Below are 26,108 nucleotides of genomic sequence, written 5' to 3' on the forward strand. Positions count from 1 at the left end.
TGATCAAAGTGAGTTACATCACTGGTGTAAACATGGATCTTAATGGCTTTTTGGTGTAGCAAGCCAGCAGAGTAGCATCTCATGACAATTTGATGTTAAAATTACTCATAATGATAAAGGGATAGTTAACCATCAGAATAAGTGGGTGACTTCTTCAATGCAGTGAGAAGATATGACTGTGCGGGTGCTTTAGGCTCAGATGAAGGAATCATGGGGAGAATCTTCTGGCTTGTGCCATGCAGGAGATGGGGAGAGAGGATTCCTGTGGGCCTTAAAATCTGGAGCTTCTGGAATGGACAATGAGTGTTGCTACTAATGCTTCGTGTCTGAAGTCAGCATTCTCACACGCATTGTTTTCCATGCAGAGGCACAGACAGAGGATGCTCTGCTTGATTTTGAAGAAGGAAAATAATTTTGTATAAGCATGGAGTGGTGGGTGGCTGTATTCTTCATTGCTGATGACACGAGCATGATTGCAGTGCTATGTGTGTTTTCATGCCAAGTCTGAGCCTCAGAACAGGAAGTTTTCACCAGTTTCTATTGACTAGGTTTCTAGAACCAGTAGCTCAAGGAAAACAGCTATCTGCACTGCTTTGAGAAACCTTGTAACAAAAGCATAAATACCAAAGAGCAAGTAAGATCTGGAAAGTTGCGTCTGTAACAGACACAAAAGGGCTCAAAGACAATCTTTTAATTTATATTTCTTTTTAAGGGGTGATTAGTTTTACATTTTCTTTTAAGTGAGAAAGGGGAGGAAATCTTAATACCGTAACCCTAGAGAGGTGCATCCCAATCAAAACAAAAGTCTCTGTCCTGTATTCCCTTAGTGAAGAAAGTCTGGTTGTAGTAAATGAAGCTACTGACATATAGTTTGCAAACCCACCAGCAAGACCTGTATAAAAAACTACCATGCTGGAGAGATGGTAAGATAATTTCCAGGGCCTGCTGTTTTACTGACAGTCTCCAGGATGAAAAGCTGATAGATGGTTTAAGGGACAGAGCCTGTAAAGCATCTGGCTGTTGGTTAAAAAGTGCTCCTCATCTTGGGATCACGTACCTAGAGTTAATTATAAGATAACTTCTTCCCTCTTGTAAACCTCATTTTCATCTGAAAGAGTATTACTGTCACTGTGTGAAGTGTGTCCATCTCCGAGGCGGAGCAGAGCAGTGGTTCAGTGGCACATGGCACAGCTGTGACTCCAGGAACAGGATTTTTCAGCTGGTCCCCAGGAACTGGAGCTGTCTGGTGAGTAGTTACTGGTATTTGGCTGGCAGGACCAGCATGACTTGCCTCAGAGACGGACAGGGGGAGGCGGTCGGGAGGCAGGAGGGCAGAAGCAGGGGTTGGCAAGATCTATCTGAGAGCCCTCAGGAGGCTACAGAGGTGTCAAATGGTGTAACACCAGCTGTTGACTCTGAAAACCAAGTCCTAAGAGTCTCAAGAGCCAGGCTTGTGCCTGCACTGCTGCTCAGCCCATATTGCAGGGACTGTGAATCCTCCTCCAATCCCGCTCTTCCCACAGCCACCCTGTGGACCACTCTCCTGTCACCACCCCCTCCAGTTCAGATTTCCCTATCCCCAGCCTGTTCACACATTTCGTGGTGTGTTTTCCCCTTTCCATTCCTTCTACTTGTGCAACCCAAATTTCCTTCCTCTTCCCCTCCACTTCTTTTATCACTGTAATTATTTCTGTCACTCAGCTAGCCTTTGGGCAAGGCTGGACAGAGAGGGTTGTGGTAGGAGGAACCAAATTACAATCAGCATGTGATTCATAGGAGTGACCATGGAAAAACCCCAAAGTGACACAGTGCAAATAAAGCTCAATGTCCACCTGGAATCCCAGTTTTTCCTGTAAATCCTCTAGGCTGCAGTCTTTGATGTGTAGGATGCTCTCTGACAGTTTGGGATTGTCTTGTGTTACCACAATACTGACAGTCAGAAGAGGATGCTTTTTCAGTCTTGGGATAGATGGATGGCATCAGAAAAATCAGGCAAGAATATCTCAGTATAGAACAAGAACCGAAAGAGGAAAAATTCATTCATCTTGGCTAAATGGAGAGAGAGGGAAATATAATTCAGAAAAGAGGCAGGGGAGGGTTTTTAAAAAAATTTAAAAAATCGTAAGAGCCCTGAGTAAAGGAAACAGGGAGCAAGTTCAGTGCATTACACGGGGTAGAATAATTAGGAATGTAATATTGCTCAGACCAGGTCAAGAAATGGCAAACTTTAAGAATACTATTTTAAAGTGTATTCTAAGGAAAAGGCATTGGCAGAGGAACTGAAAGCTGACAACAGAAAGGAGACTTTGCATGAGAGTGTTAAGAAGGTGAGTGATGTTGTCTCAAAGACTTTAACATCAAAGAAGGGTTTGAAATAACTGAATCAAACACCAGAAGGCTGCACAGAGCAGAGGAGGGAGATCAGCACTCAGGGTGTTCTTTTTAAATTCCTAAGCTTCAAGGAAACATGCTTGCAATTTCTACCATTTTAAGACTTCATTAAAATTAACCTCCCAGTCATTTTTGCTGGGACCCCCTTGCTGTGCTGGTTTTCTCTGATACTGTCTGTCTCAAAGGCCACATGCAAACTAGACAGGCCAAGCAGGACTAGGAGAATTCATCATTTAGAGCCATAGGGTCTGGTGCTAGGGACAGCAGGTTCCTTTGTCAAGTGAAACAGTTATCCTTGTGGTTGGGAAAGAATAGGAAATGTCTCAAGCTGATGAATTGATCCCAACTGAGAAAGCGCAGCTGTCTTAGAGCGTGTATGTAGTATTTCATATCTGCTTTACCCCTAAGCATCCCAAATTAACTCACAAAGTACCATTTTTCCCTTCCTATGGATAAACTGAGGTCTTTCTAGAGTCTTGATTTGCCACTTGTCTTGGTCTTACGTTTAAATTCTTTCTTTTGAAAGTGCTGTGTTAAGAGAACTAATTCTGATCATGGGATTAGCTAAACCAGTGTTTCTCAAGCCAGCAAGATGATGGTTTATTTTATCCCAAAACTGTGCTTTCAGGATCATGCTACATTTGTGGCCACACCTAAGCAGTTGATGTACAGTAGAGAAATCAGACTGAAATCAAATCAAACCATTCCACTGAGCAGCTTTCTTACAGCCCTGGACCAAATTAAGCTGTGGTAGAGTTAAAGGAATAGTTTCAGGGATAAATTTGGAGCTGCCTGACTTCAGATTAGACCTGATAGTGCACAAGATTCTATCAGGACTCTACCTTTGCTGTTGGGGCTTACAACTTTTGCACCAGTCTTCAGTTTCCCACTGCTATTCCAGTTTGGCAGTTCTCAGACGTGTGTGGCACTAAATGATACCAAAAGAGTAGCCATTAATACCGCTGTATTCCTTGTGCTTGTCTTGTCCGTGGCTTACCTGTCCTGTGCCTCTGCTCTCCCCTCATTTTTAGTAGCGTTACCTGTGCAGCCTCCCAGTGCTGATTTGAGGAGGGGAAGCCTGAAGGCAGGCTGCCTTCTCTCTGTTCCGTCCTCTCCTCTTCTTGCAAAGTGCCAGAGTAGCACAGCTACTGCGGAGACAGTGAGAGGATCTGCAGATTTAGGGGGAAGTGCTGAAGTCAGGGTGTCCCAGATCCCATGGTCCTAAGGGCTGAGGAAGGTGTCCCTAACATCATGCTAAATGGAATGGAATATCCAAGGAACACAACCTCAAAAAGGATGTAGGAAGTTCATGGGAAGAGCAAGACTCACATTCCCTTGCGATCTGGATGATCCCTTGCACAACAGGTATAAAGATACTGTAGTAAGTGTTGATATAGCAACCCTGTTGAGGGGTTGTGGAAGATTCAGCTGGTGTCAGAATTGCCACCACCTGGATGTCAGAGCAAGGACACTGTGCTGAGCTTTGCAATCCTAGAGTTAATTTCTGGACACTCTGAGCTGGGACAGAGGCAGGTCTGTGAACAAGGAGCTTTTTTTTTCCTATTCTGGTGGAGCAGTACACAATTAGCACCCATATGTTCTCAGCTGTTAAACCCATGCCCCTTAGATTATTTATGTAGCTTGGAAATTTCTGTAGGCCCTACTGATGCCCTCCATCAGTGGTTAATTACCATGTTGTATCATTCCTCCCCCATCCCAACACTTATTAGCATATTTCAGGAGAGCCATCTGCCCACCCAAATTGCCTGTAGCCTCAGGAGGTCTATAAGATATGTGACATCATCACAGAACAACCTTGTTTTTCACCGGCATTGCAGGGACATAAAGAGAGGGACAGCAGCTGCCTTCTGCTGTGAATTTCCATGTAGTAAAACTGAGTGATGCTTCAGCAAATGGACGCTGTGAATAACAAGCAGCAAAATCCATGGCAGAGTAGATGTGTCCCTTGCAGGGGTCTGTCCTTGCACCCCGCTAATACACAGCCAGCTCAGGAAAAGCAGCTGCTCATGTTTGAAGGTCCGTTTCCCAGCTCCCTGCTTGTGAGTGCACAGATCCCACCGCTGCCTTATGAAAGCATCTCCAAGAGAGGAGTGAGGTGTCTGAGATGCACAGGGGCTCAAGTGCTGAAGTCATGCAGGGAGCAGTTACTGCCCCCCACCCCCGGGTTTGCTGCCTGCGTCGGGTCAGTGACTGGACGGGACTGCCTGATCCTGCAAGCAGGTGCCAGGAACCAGCACTGGGTCTCAGCAGCTGCACACACAAGCATGGTCTGGTGTGAAGGCAGTTATTAATAGCGATTAGAGGTTGATTACTCTAACACCTTTTGCATTTTTTCAGGCTGTCAGAGGACATAGCATTACACTCCACCTAACAGTAGCCTCACCTTAAAATAGAGCGCAAAAGAAAAAAAAAAAATATTTTTTTTCCTATTTTTCACACTAGCAAACAGAGGTTGCACCCTACGCCCAACATCCCCCCCACGCCCGCCCCTGCGCAGCCCCGGCCGCGCCCCCGCGGGCCCCTCCGCGCCGGGCTGCGGGCGGGGAAGGGCCCCGCGGGCCGGGCCGGCAGGGGGCGCTGCTGCCCCGCGCGGCGGCGGGCGGCGCCCGCGCTCCTCGCGTTTCCCGTTTCCGGGTGTTTTCCGCCAGGCCGGGAGCCGGAGCTGCGGGAAGGGGATTTCGGGGCACTCTCGTTCTCACGGGGATTACAAACCCTGCTCGCTCCCAGGCTTGGGCGTCGCTGGGGGTCTGGTCTATCCGAGGTCCAGCGGGAACTGGGGGTTCTCGGCTTAGTGCCTCGCTGGCCGGAAACCCTGGGGATGAGGCACGGCAGTGGTGGGGGAGCGCCTGGCCCCTGCGCAGGCTGCGGGTCCTGGGTGCCCGGAGCAGGGGTGCAGGCTGGCACCTTGGCCAGGGAGCCCCTGGTCCTAGGGTGTGTCTTACAGGCTGCATCATCATTGGTCCCCATGCCCTCCACCACCTTACCAAAGGACTTGATAGTCTACCTTAAAATGCAGCAGCTGGAAGAGCGGGTGGAAGTGGTGAGGAAAGCCATGTGCCTTAAATGGGTTGGTGGTTTCAGCAGGGAAGCCAGAGGCCCGGGATCGGGGTCTTCCTTGGCCTGGATGGTTCAAGCCTCCCTCTCCATCCCTGGGAGATATGCCATATGCAGGCCACAGCGCAATCTTCCATCTTCCCCTTGCAGCCTAGCCACCACGCCAAGAATAATTCAGGGTGGTGTTGGGGGAGCAGGGGAAACCCTGCAATGCAAGTCTGTGTCCGTTCCCATAGCCTAATCTTTAGGACACACACCTTGGATCCAGCTATGGGATCCAGCTGCTATTTCCAAGAGTGCTTTCCTTGTTTGACATTGAGCAGCCATCAGATACAACACAGAAGAGAATTGTGCTGGAGTGTCATACACTGTGGGTCTCCTCCAGGGTGAAATAATGTAGTCTCTTGATAAAATGGTTGGGTTTGCTTTTGCATATCATGCAATTTTGTTTGACAGAATTTTGATGAAGCATTTGAAATTCTATCAACAATAAATATCAACCTTTGAAGGTGATAAAAGTGAGAGGTACTAGAGGAACAGACTAAAAAGAGACATAGCTGTGAAGGGGCTGCTGAGAGGTAACAAAAGCATTCTGAGAAATTCCATGTACAGAACTGAGCTTATCTAGTAGTTTTTTTAATGAGTTGATAAGAGGAATTGTAACACTGGGGAGACTCCCCAGTCACACCTCTGTACAGAAGAGACCCAAACAGTCTGAAAACAGAACTGATGACCCAGGGGAACGGGACACGGTTCAAACGCTGCATCAGAGCTGAAACACAAAGAAACATGGAAACCCACTGATCAAGGTCTGAATACTACTTTGCTCCATATTTACAGCAAAAACGAATGTGCCCAGAAAGTGGCCTTGTGTCTGAGACAAGCTGGTTCTGAAGCACTTGAGGTGTTAAAAAAGTTTCAGATATATCTTCCAATGAGGGCTGTGAACCTAAATTTAGAAACTTTAGGGCTGATATAGCACTCATGCAAAAATGAAACTGATGTATGATTTTTTTTGAAACCTTATGTAAACAAAAGATAAAAGCAAGGAAGAACGTATGAGTTTATGGTGCACTTTCATGGGGTAACATCATCGATGGAAGGGATCACAGTGCAGCAGGAAGGATCCCTTGCTGGTTAAATCTCAGGAGCAGAGATCAGATTTCTGGGCTGGGATTCTGCAGCTACCTCTGGTATGCCATGCGACAGTTGGCAATCTTGCACTTCTGGATGTTATTTAAAAAGTAGCAGCAGACTAGAAATTCATGCTGAGCAATTCAATAGAGCCAAGGCAGGCACAGTGAATTTTTTATATGTCTATATGTAAATACATACTCTGAATGTGTGAGAGCCTTGAAATCTAAGTCATAATGTAGCAAATGGTTGAGTTTCTACTTGTACAGAAGAGATACAGGAGACCTTCCCTGACTTGTCTGAGTGAGTGTAGCCCAGTATCATCATGCTTCTGTGAAAGAAGAACAGGATCCTTTGCAGAGCATCACAGGATGTCCCCATTGCAGTGTGGCCACCACTGGTCACAGTGCACAATAAAGACAGGCCACAACATATCTTGCGTTGCTGCAATTTTTGACACTGAAGCAGAGATGCCGTAAGTGTATATTGCAGCATTGCCCAGCAGTCCAAGATGCAGCAGCCGTGCTGGAGTGAGGCATGAGGCACTTTGCAGCTGGGCTTGCCAGAACAGAAGCAGGCAGAGCCAGCAATAACTTCCAACTGTTGACTTTAATTGCTCTCTTCCTCTGTATTTCAAGTTTGGTGGTTGGTAATGCCCACCCAGCCTCACCTGTGGGCAGAGTGCCTCAGACTGAAAGTGCTACCAGAGTATGATTAGATAAATTAGTGTCAAACACTAATTAACTAATCCAGCACAGCACCTGAGGTGCAAGTGTACCATGAGTAAAGCACTTCTGAGATTATTTTAATTTAGCTGGCTCAGTGTACCTGTCACTGAAAATTCACAAGAGCACAGAGTCTAGTCGAACTGCCTGACAGCGAGGAAATGAAGAGCTTGGTCTGATTCCAGAACAACGGTGGAAGGACACAGGTCTGCAAAAGCCCCAGCCTGGCTCCTTTCAGCACAGTATCGTGCAGATGCTGCTGGCAGCAGCATGAAGGAAGATCATCAGTGAGGTGACAGGGGTGACAGCCTATGATATTTGGTTGCCTGATGAAAATGCAGAATAGCGTTAGTAGTCTTGGTGTCTAAGTGCCAAGTGTGCAGTGTCACTGCTCTGTGGTTATTTTCTGTGGGGTAGGTCAGACTGTGGAAGCAGCACAGCCAGCTCTTCTGTTGTCTTAACGATAGCATCTTAATGATAGCGTGTGTTTGGTGCTTGGTATACTTAGGGTGGGGACTATGAAATTGTGGGATTTTTAGTGCTTTATGGAAATGTGGGGTTGGTTGTGTCTGTACAGCTCTGACGTGTAGATACACTGACAGTGTTACACATGGTTGTGCAAAGACAACAGGGTGTTTGCGAAGCTTAGAGGAGTGCAGGGAATAAAGTGTGCCAGCAATAGTGCATATGGAGGTCTAGACCTGAGAAAAGTGTGAGTTGTATGTGGATTTGCAGATTTGGTGTATACAATAGGAGTGCAGAATGGTGAGTATAGAGTGAGTAACTGGAGACAATAAAGAGAATGGGGTATATGCAGTGTACTTGTGGGGGGAGGTAGATAGTGGTAGTGTGCTGAGTCGGTGTAGTACACATGTAAGTTGTGGGCAGAGAGGAGTGTGCATGCCTGCACACTGGTGTGATTGAGAGGTGAGTTTACAGAGCAGTTTGAGGGTGTGTGGCTGAAATCCTGTAAACGTAGAGGTGGTGAGGCACAGTGAGCTATGTGAAGGTGAGCAGTGCCTGGCAGGATCAGGATTGCTCTGCAGGGCAGGATGCTCTGAGTGCTGTGTTGGATTGTGTAACTGTGGAAGGGTATCAAGAGGAAAGTGCTGTGCGGCAGCCTGTGTGAAGCGTGCTGGTGTGGAGCTGGTGCAGAGTGGGAGGGCAAGTGCACCGTGAGGGCTGTGTGCTGGGAAATAGGGCTGCAGCGCGGAGTTGCGGGGCAGCTGTGGCTGGGATATAGGGCTGCAGCGCGGAGTTGCGGGGTAGCTGTGCCGGGACAGGGGGGCACTGCAGGGTAGCTGTGCCGGGACAGGGGCGCAGTTTGTGTCGCGGAGTAGCCGTGCAGCGCAGGCTGCCTGGGGGTGCGGGGGTAGGTGTGCCTGGCGCTGGGGAAGGGGCGGGCAGGACCGAGCCACGCCGTGCGGTGGCGGAGGAGGCGGCGGCGCTGGGCAGCCTGCGGGCGGGGGCAGGAGCGCAGCTCAGCAGCCGCCGGTCGGGTCGGGTCGGGTCGGTGGGGCCGTGCAGAGCCGAGCTGCGCCGCGCCGCTGGGACCATGCCATCCTACACGGTCACTGTGGCCACGGGCAGCCAGTGGTTCGCGGGCACCGACGACTACGTCTACCTGAGCCTGGAGGGCACGGCGGGCTGCAGCGAGAGGCACCTCCTGGACAAACCCTTCTACAACGACTTCGAGCGCGGCGCGGTGAGTCCGGCCGGGCGGGGGGCGCCCGCGGCTGCCCGGCCCCCACCCCGGGGTGTTTGAGGGGGCATCGCATCACCGCGTACGCGCCGTCGCGTCTCTCCCTTCGCGGTGCCTGGGGCCGGACCCGCAAGGCCGGGGCCAGGGGAGCCTCGGGCGGCACCTCGGCCGCGCCCTGGCCCGGCGCCCCGGGGGACTGCGGCAGGGCTGGGCTGTTGGAAACTCTCCTGCCGGTGCTGCGGAGCGGGCCCCCGGGGCCGAGGTGCTTGCTGCCATCCCCGGCTGCCCGTCCTTCCCATCCCTAGCCGCAGGTCCAGGCGGTGGTCGGTCAGTCATGGGGAAGGATGGGCCCTTTGGTTCTGGATTACAGCGGGTTTCGAGATTTCTTTGTACTTTCCTTACAAATGCTAAAAAATAGATAAACAAACAAACAAATAAATAAAATATGTGCTTCCTGTTGATAGATGATGTTTAGGGTTGGTGTTTACTAGTAGTCAGAGCCCCGGTATCTCCAAGGAATTAAATAAAGAGGTAAGAGCTTCCAGTGGGAATTACACCTGCAATGAGAAATGTGTAGGGCAACTTCAATGAAAGTTGGAAAACAGCGTGAACATGCAGGTGTAAGAATGAAGTCGGGACTGGGATATCTGCTATGCTCTTCTATCGAACCTTGATTTCTGCTGTGTGTTGTGCCCTGTCCTCTCTCTGGTCTTATCACAGGATCCAGGCTATCCATCTGTTAACTGTGTATACTCTGAACACAGTTTTAGAATGGCATTTATTTATTTGTTTATTGTCCACTGTGTAAGTAACAGATTCAGGTCATTTTTTTCCCCTTCCAAAAATGTGTATTTTATTTGGAAACCTGACTCAGTTTCCAAAAGGTCTGATGAGATTTAAGCAACTTTGAAAATTCTAACAAAATCTTTATAAATCACTTTGGAAATTAGACCTACTGTTGCATATGCAGGTGAGACTTCACTGTCATGTTGCTGCTTTGCCTTTAGGTGTGATTTCTTAAGCATGAGGCTCACAGCCTAAGTTAAATATGTAGTCTTTTCTGCGTTAGACATCACAGGTATGGTTAACAGAAGTCAGCATTTTTGAATAAGGGTTGTTGGCATGTATAGATATGGCAGATATGTGTAAATAGCTGATTTTCTGAGGAGATGCTCTAGCAAATTCAGGTGTGGGGGCTTAACAGCCACTGCTGTTGAAATTACTTTCCTTCATGATTAAACATTAATTAGTCTAGAACCTTGTTATCTGAATCTCCCAAGTGGACATCCCATCATTCTTTCTTATCCAGTGAACAGTCACATGTTTTAAGCGAAGCTTAACAACATTGGCAAGAGAGGTTGAAGAAGACCTCAGACCGTCCTGCAAATTTAGGGTGCCCTCCCAGGAGGGCTGAGCCCTGCACACATCAGCGACCAGGCAGTTTGCTGTTATCCGTGGGCTACAAAAGAGGGTTTCACTGTCTTTGAGAGATGGCTGTGACGGAGATCCTGATTGTACTCTGAACTTTCAGTTGGATTGGATCCTGTCAAGGGGAGAAAATTCCATGATGTGAGCAGTAAGTGTGTGCTCAGCAGCAACTCTTAAGCTGCTGTGGGACCAGGTCCAGCAGGAGCAGAGGTACCTGTGAGCATCGGACCCTGCTGAGTGAGGAAGCCATGAACGGAGATTTGTGGATGTTAGTAGCAGTACAGCAGAGAATGTGCTCACCTAAAAGGAATACTTACATCTCCTCAGGAAGGTAGCTTTTAGGCACATTTGAAACTCTTCACCTGAGTCCTAGCATTTTATATAAAATACATCTTTAGCTAAGTAGGCTTTCTGAGATTGGGACTATCTCTTTTTTTTTTTTTTTTTTTTTTGTCAAATGTTTCCAAGCGCAAAGGTTTTTGACTAAATCCAGATTTATTTCTCCTATCCAAATTAATTATTTCTGTTAATTGTTATGTGTTTGACACTACAAATATGCAATTATTTTTTCAGCATGTATTTATTTTAGAGAATGAGAATAACTCTGTGTTCCATAAAGTGTCTGGCTCATCGGACACTTGCAGTACAATATACTAGTTTAATTGTTGAGGTTGTTTTCTTGGGGAATGCAGTGTGTTTCTCCAAGCACCCGTTCAGGTAACATTGTGCTCAAAACACTGTGAATCATACTAATTCAGTATGCAAAGAAAGAAGGAAAGAAAAGAAAAATACCAGTATGGAGCAAAAAAAAAAATATAAAACTGAATCAGGCCAGCCAAAAGACTTTCAGGTTGATTGGTTTGTAAAATGTAGCAACTCGTTTCACAGTTCTGACATTAGCGTTTATTTTAACAGCATCTCTATAATTTTATTTTTCTGCAAAGCAATTATATTGTGAACATACTTGCAAAAAAAATGCATTTTTTCAGTGGATGACCAGAGTTTTACAGTATTATCTTGTAAGGCTTTGTCTACTTTCCAGTTTCTTTTCTAAATATTGTTACAGGCTCAGTAGTTCCATTATCCTGGTAATGTCTTCATTTGAATTATTGCAAATTGTGTGTATTACTAGGTATGATGAATGAGGGCTTGGGCCAGTTCTGAGTAGGAGATTTACATGCCAAATGTTTATTGAGGGAAAGGGATGTGGACAAATCTGAAGGGATTTGCACAATGAGAGCTCAGTTTTTGTCTGACTTTCTTCAAGTACTGGACACAGGTGATATAGAAAGCCATAGCTGCTTTTCTATACACAGTGTCTTTTGAGTAAGTTCCTGTTGGTGCTGAGTGATTTCCAAGCAAGTGTTGTGGTGTCACTCAGTTCTCTGTTTTCTTCCTGTTACCCCCTCATCTACTTTTTGCTTTTGTTGAAGGAAACGCACTGCCACGTATTTCCATAAGGGAGATACAATTCTCTCCACTTAGAGCTTCATGCTTATAGAAAGAGGGGTTGTCTCTGTCATCCTTTTTGCAATATTAGGCTAGTCAGTAGGAGTCTCTCCTTAAATAGAAAGAGCTTAGGTTTTGTGCGAGATTCAATTGCTTGAACAAGATGCTACAGGAGTATGAACAGTTCAGTAGTCATTAATTCTGCTCTCTCACCCTGAACTCAAACTCCTAGCATTTTTGGCTCACTGTATAGTCATCAGTGATGCCATGTATTTACCAGGAGACTTTGTACAACATATGCCATAGAAACTTTGAGCAACCAACTCTCAACTCTTACATGGACCTTGTACCATCTTTGTAACATGACACACCTTTACTGCATTAGCAAAATTGTCATCTCGGCTGATCCCATGGTGTCGCTGACTTGGAGGCAGCGAGAGCTGGGTGAGACATTAAGAGGGAACCCTTACTTTCAGAAATGTCATTAAAATGGGAGCTGTGATGGTCATAAAAAGATTAAAAACCTTTAGGAAAAATTAAGCTAATTGAATGTACTCTTTGCATTACATCAACAGTGTCTGTGCAGCTATTTTAGGGCTCTTGTAATATTAGCAAAGAGATTGTTGCCAGAGGAATGAGTTTCTTCCAAAGATTGGCTGTCAATGTGACATTTCTATCAGCTTTTTGGATCTGATTCACATTGTTCTTTAGTTTAAATCTTAGATGTGTGTATATATATATATAGGTGTGACATTATAAGAAATATATAAATATATATGTGTGACATTATAAGAACTATATAAATATATATGTGTAAATGACAATTTTTTAAAAATGAAATTGTTAGCTGAACCTTTAAAGGAGATTAATTTAAAAAAACAGTCAGGTATTTTGGGCAACAAGGAGTTCATGAGAAAATAAGTCTAATTTCAGACTTTCTGTGCTACACTGATCACTTGACAGCAATGAGTTTTCATGGGGACTTGAGCTAAAAATAATACAGTACGTTTCCCCTATCCAGACCATCTCTGTGATCACCTAATTTTTCCTCTGTACATGGCTAGCCCTGGAGCTGGAAACAAGTGAGAAGATGGAGCTTAAAAGTCCCAAGTAGCTGAATACAGAGTGAATCTGATCCAGATGCAGTTTATCAATTGCTTCTGTAGGTTATTGTATTAGTCTTTACATGTTTAAATTCCCTTTATTGTGATGAACACAAATCAGTAATAATTCACATAGATTTGTGGATTTGTTTGGACTGTGTCTCTGCAAGGTGGCTACTTCCAGCTCCTGACTGCCAAATGCAACAAGATCATGGTAAAATTGAAAGAGAGAATTCATTTTGTGTTGTAATTGCTTAAAGAGATGCACAAGCAGGAAGTGGCTGAGTTTGAGATACATGGTATGATAGCCTGTGGTGAGGGAGTCTTCTGCAAAGTGCCATCTGGTCCTGGAAAGACATATGAAATTGCAGAAGTAATGACTCAGTATGAAACCCAAGTCTGATAAAAAGTTTATTGACACTGGTTTTATTGAGAAAAACAGGAGTTGCTGGGACATTAATATGAAATAGAAGTGGTTCAAGTGCTGCCTATTTCTGGAAAGAAGATTTGAGAAATGAGAAACGATCCAGGCATGTCATCTACATTTTCTAGCCATCATCCAGAATTCTTTCTGCTGAGTGAAGCCAAGAATATTGGATGTGGGGTGATAGGCAGACATCAGGGTGGTGTTTGAAACCAGCATTGTGGGAGGGAGGAATCTTCATTCACTTAGCCAGGAGCACAGGGGTATGTCCTACAGTCACTGATTGTCGTAACTATGGCTCAAGGCACTATTTATGTGATTTCTGAGAAGAGCTTCTCAACATTTTTCAGTCTCCATAGCTGGTTCAAAATCATGAATCACCAAATGAATTAATTTACCTTTACACATGACCCTTTTAGCTACTCTGAGATTGTGTGTGGGGGTGGAGAGGTTGAAGAGTCAGCAACAAAAATGTTTGAAAAATGTTTAAAATTAATATATTTTTTGGATCTATAGAAAGGACTATTTATTCTCTGCTACGGAGATGCAAGGAGAAGTGAAAAGCATGATTTTAATATGTTGGTTGAAATCTCAGCTCTCTGATTTTCGTCTCTCAGCTCACATCCTAGCAGACAAATGCTGTCATCCCAAGCTTGCCTAGGACTGCCATGCTATTTGTGAAGCAGTTACAACCTGGTGTCTATGGGTGTGTTATTGACACAAACATTGCACGTTTTTATTTAAGACATGATGGACTTCCTTTTTAAAAGAAACAGTTCAATGTCTTGCTTTAATAGGCAGGGGGAGAATATAGCTTAGACTAAGATTAGTCTGTGAAGTCTCAGCAAATCAAAATAAGCCCCGTCCATGCCCATTTTAAATATTTGAGCCTAAAATTAAATTAGGCTGCATACCAGAAGTAATTCCAGTATCCTTGTTAGTATGAAGCAACCTCATGAGTTGCAGTGTAGTAATCATGGCCTGACAGTTTCAACATTGATTGAAGAACATCTTTGGGAAAAGACAGGCAAGGACAGTGTTTCATTGTCTGAAGGATGGACTTCAAAGCCTAAAGGATTTTTTATTTTTCTCTGGCTTCTATGAGTGAATCAGATGTGACAAACTTCATGAAAGCTGGTATTTTTATGTAATAGGTTATTAGAGAAATGAGTTCTGTCATCCTAAACTTTGGTGGACAGATAGATGTCTTCATTCCAAAATGATCATCACAGCTGGTAATTCATGGATAGCTCACAGAAAAGGATACTTTGCATCAATAATGTGGGAAACTTGGGTTAAAATGGGAGAGGAAGGGATGCGAAGCTTTCTTTTGTAACAGTTTAAATAATAAGAGCCATCTGGAAGCATTTAAAAATTACTACTTTTTTTTTTTTTTTTTTTTTTTTTTTTTTCCCTCCTATCTGGAAATTAGTCCTTCTTCACTTTTCAGTTTTGGTCCATAAGTGAATTAGCCTTTCCCTAGCAAGTAAGACAGTAACAGTGGACATATATCAAATCCCTGGGGAAAGATAAGAAAGTGCTGCTGAAAAGAACAAGCAGAGTGTGGTGTCTAGGTCAGGAGCCAATAGACAAAGGTCACACAAGCAAGTGAGTCTCTATAGATACTGCAGCATGTTGGTGCAGTACCTCATCCTTTTGGTATCAGGAGCTGGTTGACTTCTAAGATTGTTGACTGTGTTGAGGAAAAACCACAAGAGAACAAAGTCTCTACTTGTAACAACGTGGAGCTTAGCAGGATCATCAGAGCTCACATGGTCGCCATAGCCAATTCAGCTTTGTTACAATGAACACTTGGCTACTTTCATTTGCCTTGAGCTGTTTACTTCTTGGAAAGTGAGAGTCAATTCCTGTTTCCCTGAATTGCCTAGCACCACATGGTGTCTTACTGGTCATATTTGAAACAATTACTCATTTCTTACTATGCTGGTGTTGCCTAATAGTGCAGGTGCCACCAGAACTGTCATTTGCTGGGTCCTGTCCTCACATGCAGTCAGAGACTGCACGCATCCCTGGAAAGTTAGCCCCATGATGAGACTGAAGTATACTCATCTCTGGGATAAGTGTTCACTGTCCTAATACTGTTAGGCAACTTAGCAAGGCACATAAGTCATCATTCATAACAAGTGTTTTGCTAAGTGGGGGATGTTTATCATGGGCAAAAAGTGCTGAGGGGGGCACCGTGTCCACAACTGTCCTTCTCCCAGGCCTGGCCATGTAGATGTGGCACTGAAAGCACTGTTGTGGGAGAGGTGATTTACATAGTGAACTGGTGCCTGACCTTGCTGGCCAAAGTCATCTTGTTGTGTCTAGATGACTAGTTCTCTGTGGCCTTCAGTGCAACCATTCATCACACCCCAGTAGCTAGAGCACTTAGCAGTTAAGGTTTGCTATTACATGTGCTCACAGATACACCTACCATGGTGGGCCAAGTAGCTCCACATCTATTTCAAGCCACCTGATGGTGTAGCCCTGATAGGCCAAATCATATATGAGGACTGAAAACAGGTCTACCACATGGAAGAAATGCTGAGCTTGGTAGTCAAAGCCATTGTAATTAAAATGGAAGGAGAAGAAAATCTCCACTGCTACTTCTTTTGTAGCCCTGCTGGAACAGTCGTTAGGAAAGGGAAGGCATGATATTCAGTCCCTTCCTCAGTCTGACCAGGTTTAGAGCAGCAACCCTCACACCTTAGGAAAGCTTGGTGTAGGGGCAGCACCAGGACTGATCTTCTCACCTGGATCATTGCATGGCAAATAACTCAAGGTTTCAGGGGCCTGTCTCTGTAGGCCACTGATGAGGGCACTCCTGAAGGAACAGGTATGGGTGATCCTAGCCTTCAGTACTAGATCACTGCAAAGACTGTGTGACCAGACCCTTAGCATAGGAAAGGACCAAACAGACTAGCTACTGTGCAAGTCTGGGCTGAGGTCCCTCCATGTTGCAGGAGTCAGGCCTTTGAGTTAATTCCAAACTGTGGAAGGAGCTAAACCGCATTTCCACATGCTGGCTTGTTTTCTGTGAAAGAATGAAGTGCTTCCAGAGCTAGCTATTTCAATTCCTTTGTACATCTGAGCTGTACAAACATAAAATGTACCATTGTAATTTTAAAAATGGAGAACTGAAGAAGACCAGCCACAGGAAGCACAAGACAAAGGGGACTTAGGTGATCTGGATACTGTCCTTAGTCTGAAGCACATATGACTAATACACATGGGTCTTTAGATATCTAGTTCAATGTGTTAATCTCATGATCATCTTTCCACTCCAGTTGCATTAATAGATATGCCCTAGCAGTATGTCTTCCAGCTATTGCTAGGAGAACAGTAAATAGTTTCATGGTCTGCTCGTTTTCCTCAGACTTGCAAACATTTCAAGGAGCAATAACGTTTTTAGGTTGCATACAAAAGTGTTCCTCTATTTCTGGAGTGTTTTGCATGTTCCTGTTTGTTCTTTTATTAATCTTTCTGTTGCGTTACAGTCCAATAATAGGTCATCTTTTTATCACCCGCCAGAATCTGGAAAGTTCTGTTGTACCCATGCCATATCAGGAAAAGCCAGGTATGCTTGTGTAGTGCTGATTGTGCTTCCTGCATGTACAGTGGATTGCTGACTGTATTTTGCTCTGTAGGTTGACTCCTACGATGTGACTGTGGAAGAAGACCTTGGAGAAATTCAGCTAATAAAAATTGAGAAACGAAAATATTGGTACCAGGATGACTGGTACCTTAAGTATATCACTGTAAAAACACCAGTGGGTGACTATTTGGAGTTCCCATGTTACCGTTGGATTACAGATGAAAAAGAGATTGTCCTTCGAGATGGAAGAGGTGAGAGCCGTAATAAACCTTATTTCCTTCAGAACATCCAGAATTCTTCCACCTCTCCTTCCCCTTTCCCCATATACCTCCCAATCTTCTCTCTCCCATGGAGACTCACTGCTAATCCCCTTCTGCATCCTAGGGAGTGGGCTTTCCCTGCTGACTAGGACTGCTTTATGAGCACTTTGGGCTCGGCACTGGCAGCTGAGTTGGATATTTTGGGAAGCACATGCAAGGAAGAGTCCATAGGCTGGCTTTTTACACTGGTCTTGAATTCGAAGGCTGACCCTAATGTAAAATTTTTGTCTACTCCACCTCCACTGCTGAAGTTCTTTTGATCTAATTAGAATTAGTGTCCCATCTTTGTTTCACACTAAGCCCCTAAGTGGCCCATGATTAATTGCCTGTAAATTCTCTTGTTTTCTTGAAAGTGAAGTAAAATCCCAAAGTAGGCTGCTCAGCAGGTGCAAGGACTGACTTGAAACAGGAGCTTCACTTTTCACCCTTCTCTTTGCATGCTATCAACTCCAGGAGAAGGCAGGGTGAAATGGATATGACTGCTGCAAATAGTGGTGACACTTCTGTGCTCTGTTCAGAGTGGCCTGTTGGACCTGAAACTTGTGTTTTAACTGTCTCTGACTACCTACATGCGGTGATCAGGGTTAAGGCATACGTTTGTCACTGATGTTTGCTTGTCCCCCTCTGTGCTTCGTCGGGTAGATTGGCTTCTGTAGTGGTCTGCAGCATGAGTGCCTGAAAACAGCTGAAACAATATATGAGGTGATAGGAAATAAATGTTTGTCTTCCCGTTAAGTTTTTGGCTATTCCTAGCTGAGGAATTTTGCATTTGAAGCCTTTTGTTATATAATCACAACTCCGTGTCCATTTATTTTTCGTCTCCAGAGGGACTTTCCGTTTTTCATAATTTGATTTATAACAACTGTAACACTTCCATGGAAAGCTGCTTTGCGTGGCTTTCAGAGTATGGTGAGGTAAAGGACAAAAGCAGGTTAAACCCTGTTGGTAACTTGAACACAACCGGCTGGAAACTGTTAGCCATGTATGTTATCAGTTGTATTACTTCTGATATTTCTGACTCCAAACCTCGAACAGCTATTTCCATGAAACTCCTCCTGGCTTTATCTTCCTTCTCATCTGTGTATGTAAAGTGAGTCACGTACCTTGCCCTTTTTCTGATCACTAAGGAAGTCTCTGTGTTATTTAATGGTCATAAGAGCAGACTGTCTCGAAATGAAGCCTCACTGGTTTTTCTTTCTCTTCTAATGACAAGAAGATACAATTATTGCCCTGTGCTGACAGGGGAGAGCACAGTTCAAGGAGAGAGGGTAGGAGATGTTTCCTGGAGATGTCTTTTAGCAGAGGAGATTAGCTGGAACAATGTTGTGACTTCTCTTACTGTTGAAAATTCCCTTAGATACTGAAATGTAAAATGAATTCTCATGACCCTATTCAGACTATTTAACACTAGATACGTACAGCAAGTGTCTACACGAGTAACCCAGGTTTTATATACAGTCGAGACAAATGTTCCTAGCTTGAGCTAATTGGCCCTTGGTGGCACAAATTTAGGAGATTATTTCCTTCCACAGATTCTCTAGGACCTGTGTTTCTGCTCAACGTACTAAATTGGATCATGTAAGCGTTTCCCACAGAAACATTATAAAGGGGTAGATCAGAAGTTTGAAGGTTTCAAACTTTTTTCTCCTCAAGATCTGGGCAATGATAGGTAGAGGACTCTCATAACCTTGTCTCCTCTGTTTCACAGCAAAGCTCCCCCGGGATGACAAGACCCAGATTCTCAAGCAGCACAGACGCAAAGAGCTCGAGACCCGTCAAAAAATGTATCGGTGAGTTTCCCATAGCTCCCCATAAGGTCCAGGTCAGAGTTTTGCAGATTATATTTAGGTTATCATATTGCTTTAGTTACTGGACTGCTAGATAGGAGAAAGCATAAGTTACCATGTTGGCCATATATGTTTTTAATTTAGATGGAACTCACTGTAAGGGATGATCATCCTGGTGCAAGTGGCATTATGAGATATTTGAATCCCAGATAAGCCTATCTGGAAGGCTTCAGTGGGAATTCAGTGGTACGGTTTCTGTGTGGGCTTTTTGGCACACAGTTGTGCTTTCAAGGAAGATTTGAAGGCAGATTTCATTTGCCTTTTGCAAACAATGCTTCAGTTTTGGAACATGATGTGAACATGTCAGCTCTTGCTGGAGCTTTTTGGCTGCCACAGCAATCTAGTTTTAGTTGTTTCCTGCACTGGGGTGCAGTGAAAGATCTGGACCTGCTTGAGTGGACTGGAATGTGCTATCAGAACAAAGTTATGATACCCACCTTTGTACTGTCATAGACAATTTTTTCCTCATCAAAGTCACAATGGCAAAATGCTATTTTTTATCAATGGGTAACTCCAGAAGGCATTAGACATTTCCTTTTCTTAGAGACATACTCTCTATTAAAATAACAAAAGTTTTTTGCACTTGCATCTCCTTATCATGAGAGTAAGGATCAGAAGGACAGAGGGTCCATTCAGGAGTGATGGATTGAAGCTTGGTGTATGTGTTGTTGATATCATTTGACAGATTATGGGAGATAGAGTAGAGGAAAAAGTAGTACAAAAAGAGGTGTGGCACAAAATTTTATTTACGTATGCAAAAAGGAAGGCAAAACCATTTGTAATTCCAGGGAAATAGCTATTTACAATTCAGAAGCATAACTGATAATACACAATGCAGTCTGTGTCTGGCAGGCAATTTGGAAATACCATTGAAACAATATTCTTTACAAATTGTCTTCTTTTGTTTTGAAGTAAAAGTGGGGCACAGTGCAAGAACATACATGGCAGAGAATGTGTGCCATGACCATTAGGAGGTAAGGCTCTTCTGATGAGCTGAATCAAGATTATCTGCATCTCTGAGAGTTGCTTTTTGGAGGAACCTAAACACATGTCTGAGTACTTTTAGCTGCTGTATCTCAGTTCTGCAAAAATGTAGCCCCAACAATGAGTGTGCATTGGGCAGCTATCTATCTCTCCATCCCTTCCCCTCCCAATACATTTGAAGCTACTGCCAGTTTCAACCAAATGTGACGAGTATTTGGAAATATCACAAATACTAACTTAGTTCAAGTTTTGTGAAGGTAAGTGGCCAAGTAGATGCCTTCCATTGTACTTCAGAATTCTGTAGGGTACTAGTAGGTATTGATGTGGTATAAGTCATTATTTTTGGCCCAAATGAGTCTGCTGCAAATTTAATTTATAGTTGAGTCACAGAAGCAGTATAGGTAAAGGAATGACACAGGTCTCATGATGGTAAGGTTATATGATTAATCCAACCTGTCTTGTTCTCTCAGCTGGAAGGAGTGGCATCCGGGCTTCCCACTGAGCATCGATGCCCATTCACACAGTGATCTGCCTCGTGACATCCAGTTTGACAATGAGAAAGGAATTGACTTCATTCTGAACTACTCTAAAGCGTAAGTGCTTGTGGAACTTTGAGAGTTTTGCAAAATCTCTTTGGGGGCAGGGTAAGGATCTAATCACCTTCTAGATTTCATTGAAATCTTAAAATTGGATTCTTTTCTCCCAGCTGGACCTGCAGTGAATCAAAATAGTAAAGAATTGAAGGGATTTTTTTTTTCTTGTAATATTGGTATTTTAAGGTTTTCATGCCAGGGACTGACTGAGCCTCTGCATTGTCATTAAGCACTGTTTTAGCTGTAGATGGATGGAGGAGGCACTGGTGAATAGCATAGGAAGAAGGACTATTGGGACCTGATACCTTGGACTTTTGACTTCCTTCTCAGAGTCGCCCCCTAGAGATAATTCTCTTTACTAACTACGATCATTAGGCCTTTCAGTCACATTTCAAAAGAAGATGGTATCAATGCACCCTTGAGACCCTGCTGAAGAAATGCTGTTCTGAGCAGCTCATCGGTTAACCATGTCTAGGTGTCATCTGCTTGGGGCAACAAAATCACTGTCCTCCGATTGGCACATGTCATGTCATTGAAAAAAACGGAGTCCTGGCCACTGGATGAGCCTGAATAATCCTGCAGACCTCTTTGAAATAGTACAGGCAAATAGGACCTCTCTGGCCTGTGAGCCCCCCTTCTGAGCTGTCTCACGTGTCCAAGTCACATCATACTGTCTCACACATCTCAACATACTATCGAATGGTGGCATAGTCTGAGATGTGACAAGACTGGTCCAAGATCACCCACAATTTCTACATCCGTGATTCTGTTAATATCCTGGTCTCTTAATATTTTGAAAAAGTGCTCTTCCTGTTATTTGTGTGATCAGATGGAGATTATGTCATCAAGCACAGGTTGGTAAGAACTAGAGGGTTTAATAGCCATACTGAGAAACTTGCAGCTTCTAATAAAAGTGAATACTTGCTTATCTGAGTCCATCTTGGGGAACTGATGGTGACTGAAACCTTACATGTCAGATCATTCTTGGTGTTACATTTATGCAGCTGAATTTCACTACTAACACAGAGTCAAATCCTATGGCTTGTTCCAAGAGAATCTACCTGCTTGTTTTCTAATTTGGAAAAATGGAACCTTCAAAAACACATGTTTTTTTCTGGCTGTATTAGCTCTGCTGTAGATTTCTCCCTCCTTCCTCTCTCTCCCACACTAGGATCTGTTTTTCACACTGGAATGATGCTTTGTAACATTAAAAATATTTTGGGTTTTTTTGTTTGTTTTGTTTTGTTTTGTTTTTCCAAAATAAATCTCCAGCAGGTATGAACAGGGTGATGAGTGTGTTTCTGCAGCACATATGGCTAGGTGCACCTAGATTTTTCACAGCTAATTGGAATTAGGCAGATAAATAGCTTTGAAGACCAGGGGTCTCTAGCTTTCTATCTCATGCAAACTAGGATATTAGGAGAGTGATGGAACAGGCTGTAGAATGTGTGCTTTTGTAACTTTTTAATGCAGTACTAGCTGTTATACCAGAGAAGTGGCTATGGAGTCACACAAGGAATTAGACTAATGGTACAAGAGACAGACAGATGCTTCCTGCCCCCCAAGATTACCCAATGGTACATATATTGCCTCAACTTTATATCTATATTTAGACTTCTGAAGAACCAATTCTCTCATCTTTAACATGAGCCAGAAGTTGACGTCCCTTCTTACCTCATGAAATACCTTATTATTCAAGTAGCCCTTTAGTATTCACTGGATTCTTAAAGCTTGAAGAGCTTTAAAGAATCTGGGGTCTTGACTATAGATCCTCGGAAAACCCCAGACTCTGATGTTCCTCTTCCACAGACATGTATTAGAACACAGCCCTGGAGGGGCCTTTTAGTCGGCCTGTAATTAATTTGGTAATGTCATTTAGAAATAGTTCTTTGAGAAAATAAATATTTAAAAACAAAACAAAACAAAACAAGAAAAATAAGCCAGAAAAACAGTGGAAGTTTATGTAGTGTTGTTTAAAAGGCAAGTAAATTTTTTTAGAAGGCCAGAAGAGATTATTCTTGATCTCAGGACTTTAATAAAGTCCAGGCCAGATTACCACAGCCAGTCTCCAATTCTTAGTTTATGTTCCCTCTGTGTGCAAACTGATAAGTTAAATTATCTATTTGAATTTATCAGATTTGATAATTTCACTTTCTTTATTTCCCAGAAAGTTCTGGGAGGAGACCCCATGCATATCTGTGAAGTGCTCTGAGATTCAATCAGGTGGGACAGCAGCAGAGCCTGTTAACCATGAAACAGAGCCACGGTTGAGGCCATCCTGAAAAAGGGAAAAACCCATCATAGGTATTGTGTTGAGCACTTGTGAATAAACCTGTGGCATAACGAAGAAGAGGTGGCAAAACCAAGAAGAGGTTCCAAGCAAGGGAAGAATGCAAACACTGCAGCTCTTCTCTTGGCCCAGCTTCAGGAAATAGTCTAGCTCAGAAAAGACAAGGAGTAACACCTTTAAGGAAAGAGGAGAGGTGTGAAAATATACAAAGTCCATGCAAGGTCATTGGGATCTGCTCTTGTTACCTTAGCAGTGCAGTGGTATTCCAAACTTTTTACAAATCCTGTGTTTTCCAAGAGCTGTTGCTTCTAGCATGGTATTAGCCAGTGCAAAACAGCTGTCTCACAGCTCATTTGAGATCTGAGTGATGCAGGAGCAATGTCATCTGAAAGCCAGAGGTGACCAGTTTTCCATTAATAGACATAACCAGTTTGAAGGCTACATTCCCCCTCTAGCAATCCCATCCAGCCAGTCTGTAGCATATTGGCTGGGATCCTGAGTTGCAGCCAAGCAAAACTTGCAAACAATTCAGCAGAGTGCAGGGACATCTGGTTTTGCCACTGTCTGTAAGGGCACCTCCCCGTGAAGTAGGAACCTGAAACTGAAAATGGCTGTGGATAGCCAGCTATTCTGGAGAACTGGGATGATGTAAGAGATTTTTCCAAGGAACAGGAATGCTTCTTGCCTGGCACATTTGACTGAAAATCTAGACATGCACTTTTGCTTGGGTGAACTGTGGAAATCTTTAGAGAATGAGTTTGATAGCCATTATCTACCTACTCTGTTGTGTTTTGGGAGCTTGGGACAGCTATCTTCGTGGATGGAGTGGAGATACAGGGAGGAAGGCATGGGATCTTCCTTCAATTTGAGATCAGTAGGAAGGAAGACAGGGAGGTGTGTTTGGAAATCCAAGGGCAGGTGTAGAGTTGCAAGATGTAGCATCGGGCAGGGAGCACATTTAAGGAAAAATGTGATATCTGTGAGGTATATGAGACTTAGGGAATAGTGGAAGAGGGGAGGGGAAAGCCCTTTTGTTTGGGACATGCAAAACTGAACTTAAAAAGAAGGAGATATGTCTGAGAGATTCCTGCTGTTGCAAGGTTTGATCTTTAGATGCTGTTGACAGTGGATAATTCTGTAAATTTATAGGATTAATTGTGTGTAGGTAGGGATAATCCTGTTAACTGATGTGACCTACACTATCTAACAAACAGAAACCCTCACCCTGGATTCTGTGCCAGAAGCACAGGCTTGCATAGCTATTTTGGACTAGTGTTGCATTTGGGCAAATTAAGTTCTACAAGTAACTCTGCCATTTTTTCCTTGTGCTGATTTCTAGTATGCACCAGAGACGTCTGAGAAGTACTTGATTTCTTGGGAGAAACATGTTTTTATTTCTTAAGTCCTTTGGAAGTTTTTTCCAAGATAGGAAATGTGAAAGACGGCTTCCTTTAGGAAATAATCTTTGAAACATCTGATAATTAATGTATGCCTGGCATTCAATGGGTCAAACCACAGCAGGTTTGTGACTAGATCCCAGGTGCTGTGGCTATTGCTTGGTTTCATCAGACTAATAGTCCCAAGTAGGAAGGACACCCTGAGGAGGAGAGGTACAGTACATACTGGTTCATGTGTCTAGTGTTTCCTAATCTCAGAGCAGTTCTGAAGGAGGGCAGAGGCTCTACAGGACCTTTAGTGGAAACTATCAAATGAGACAGTCTCAAGTAACTCCCTCTCAAGCTACTGAGTTTAAAATCATTTAAACTTCTGGTCATGGTTATGCTTTCTCTTGAAGATCATCTGTGATTCAGACACCTAGTATCTATCCAGAAAGTCCTGCCCAGTAGTTACTCTCTCTTTGATCCTTGTACAATCATTCTGTGTCCCTGTCAGGTGTGAAGAGACCTCTGGAGAGGTCATCTCCTGTTCCAGTCTAGACAATCGCCTGAGTTTTACTTCCTAACATGCCTCCAGGCACCTCTTTAACCTTTACTGCCATCAGCAGCAACCGAAACAGTCCATTCTATGTGAATCATGTCTGGGTTCAGTGCAGAAGCATCTCCTTTATCTGGGTTACAGTCATGCTGGTCTATGGCCCTCCTCCAGATTACCACTTGCTGTTTTTCCAGGCTTATGGTCCTTTTCACCACTTCTAATCCAGTTCTGTTTAAGGTGCCTCAGTCTAAATTTACTGATTATAAATCCTGGGATTCTTCCTCCCTCAGATTCTGTCTGAGAATATTTCCTGTAACACTGTGACCTTTCTTCATTATCTGCTATGCTTGTCTTTGTACCATTTGTGTGCTATTCTTTGTGCATTTGAAGTGTTAGTGGAAAACCAACTTTCTTTTTCAATTTCATTATTTGCTTTCTAGTCAAAATAAATTATTTCAAGTTAGTAACAACAGTTGAGCATTTATGTAACAATTTTTATGTCATCTTATAAAAGGTGAAATTGCTTGACTGTGTTGTAGACAGAGTACTTTGTTGAATTAATACTTCAAGTCAGATGTTTTTGGCTCCCAGCCCCCCATATTCATGTGCTGTCTCCAACTTGGTGACAGTGGTTGGTTCCTGAGGTTAGAGATGAGCATCAAGTTTAATTAGCAGTTCAAGTAAATAGAAAGCTCTCAAAAACTCAGGCTTCATGCTGTAAGGATCCAGTCTGGCCTTGGTCATGTAGCTACTTACAGGAGCTGTTCTCTGTTCAGGAATACTGGCTGGACTGATCCTGGGTTGTGTTTGTTCTGACTTTGTGCAAATCAGCCAGTGTCTGTGTCACCATACCGCTTTCTGAACTGGTACTAATAATGATTTTGGCACTCTCAGATGATGTTAACTACTGATGATGTGTGAAGCACTAGTTTTTCTGACTATAGTTTTTATATGACATAGGTATTAAATCACTGCCATTGTAGGCTGGCAATAATATCTCTAGAATGGAGTTCAGTAGATGCATTAGCAGAGACTGGACCCTTGATATGCCTTTCAGGCTTGCGTGTAAAGGTACAGCCATCAAATTTAATTCTGTTGGGTGACCAATAT

General features: G+C 43.7%; 1 protein-coding gene across 2 annotated transcripts in view; it reads left to right on the forward strand.

Annotated features, from left to right (window-relative positions):
- Positions 1–8,591: 8,591 nt before the first annotated feature.
- ALOX5 (arachidonate 5-lipoxygenase) overlaps positions 8,592–26,108 on the forward strand; it is a 34,512-nt gene continuing 16,995 nt past the window's right edge. Inside the window, exons 1-4 of one of the 2 annotated variants that reach the window (XM_042787644.1) lie at positions 8,592–9,030; positions 17,082–17,280; positions 19,058–19,139; positions 20,651–20,773. In XM_042787644.1, the coding sequence (XP_042643578.1) occupies positions 8,881–9,030; positions 17,082–17,280; positions 19,058–19,139; positions 20,651–20,773 (554 nt within the window). In that variant the 5' untranslated portion in view covers positions 8,592–8,880. The remainder of the gene's footprint in view (positions 9,031–17,081; positions 17,281–19,057; positions 19,140–20,650; positions 20,774–26,108) is intronic. The other variant, XM_042787113.1, reaches the window with a different exon arrangement.

This window comes from Tyto alba, unplaced genomic scaffold (assembly GCF_018691265.1).
Source record: "Tyto alba isolate M040663 unplaced genomic scaffold, T.alba_DEE_v4.0 Super-Scaffold_1, whole genome shotgun sequence".
Taxonomy (NCBI): domain Eukaryota; kingdom Metazoa; phylum Chordata; class Aves; order Strigiformes; family Tytonidae; genus Tyto; species Tyto alba.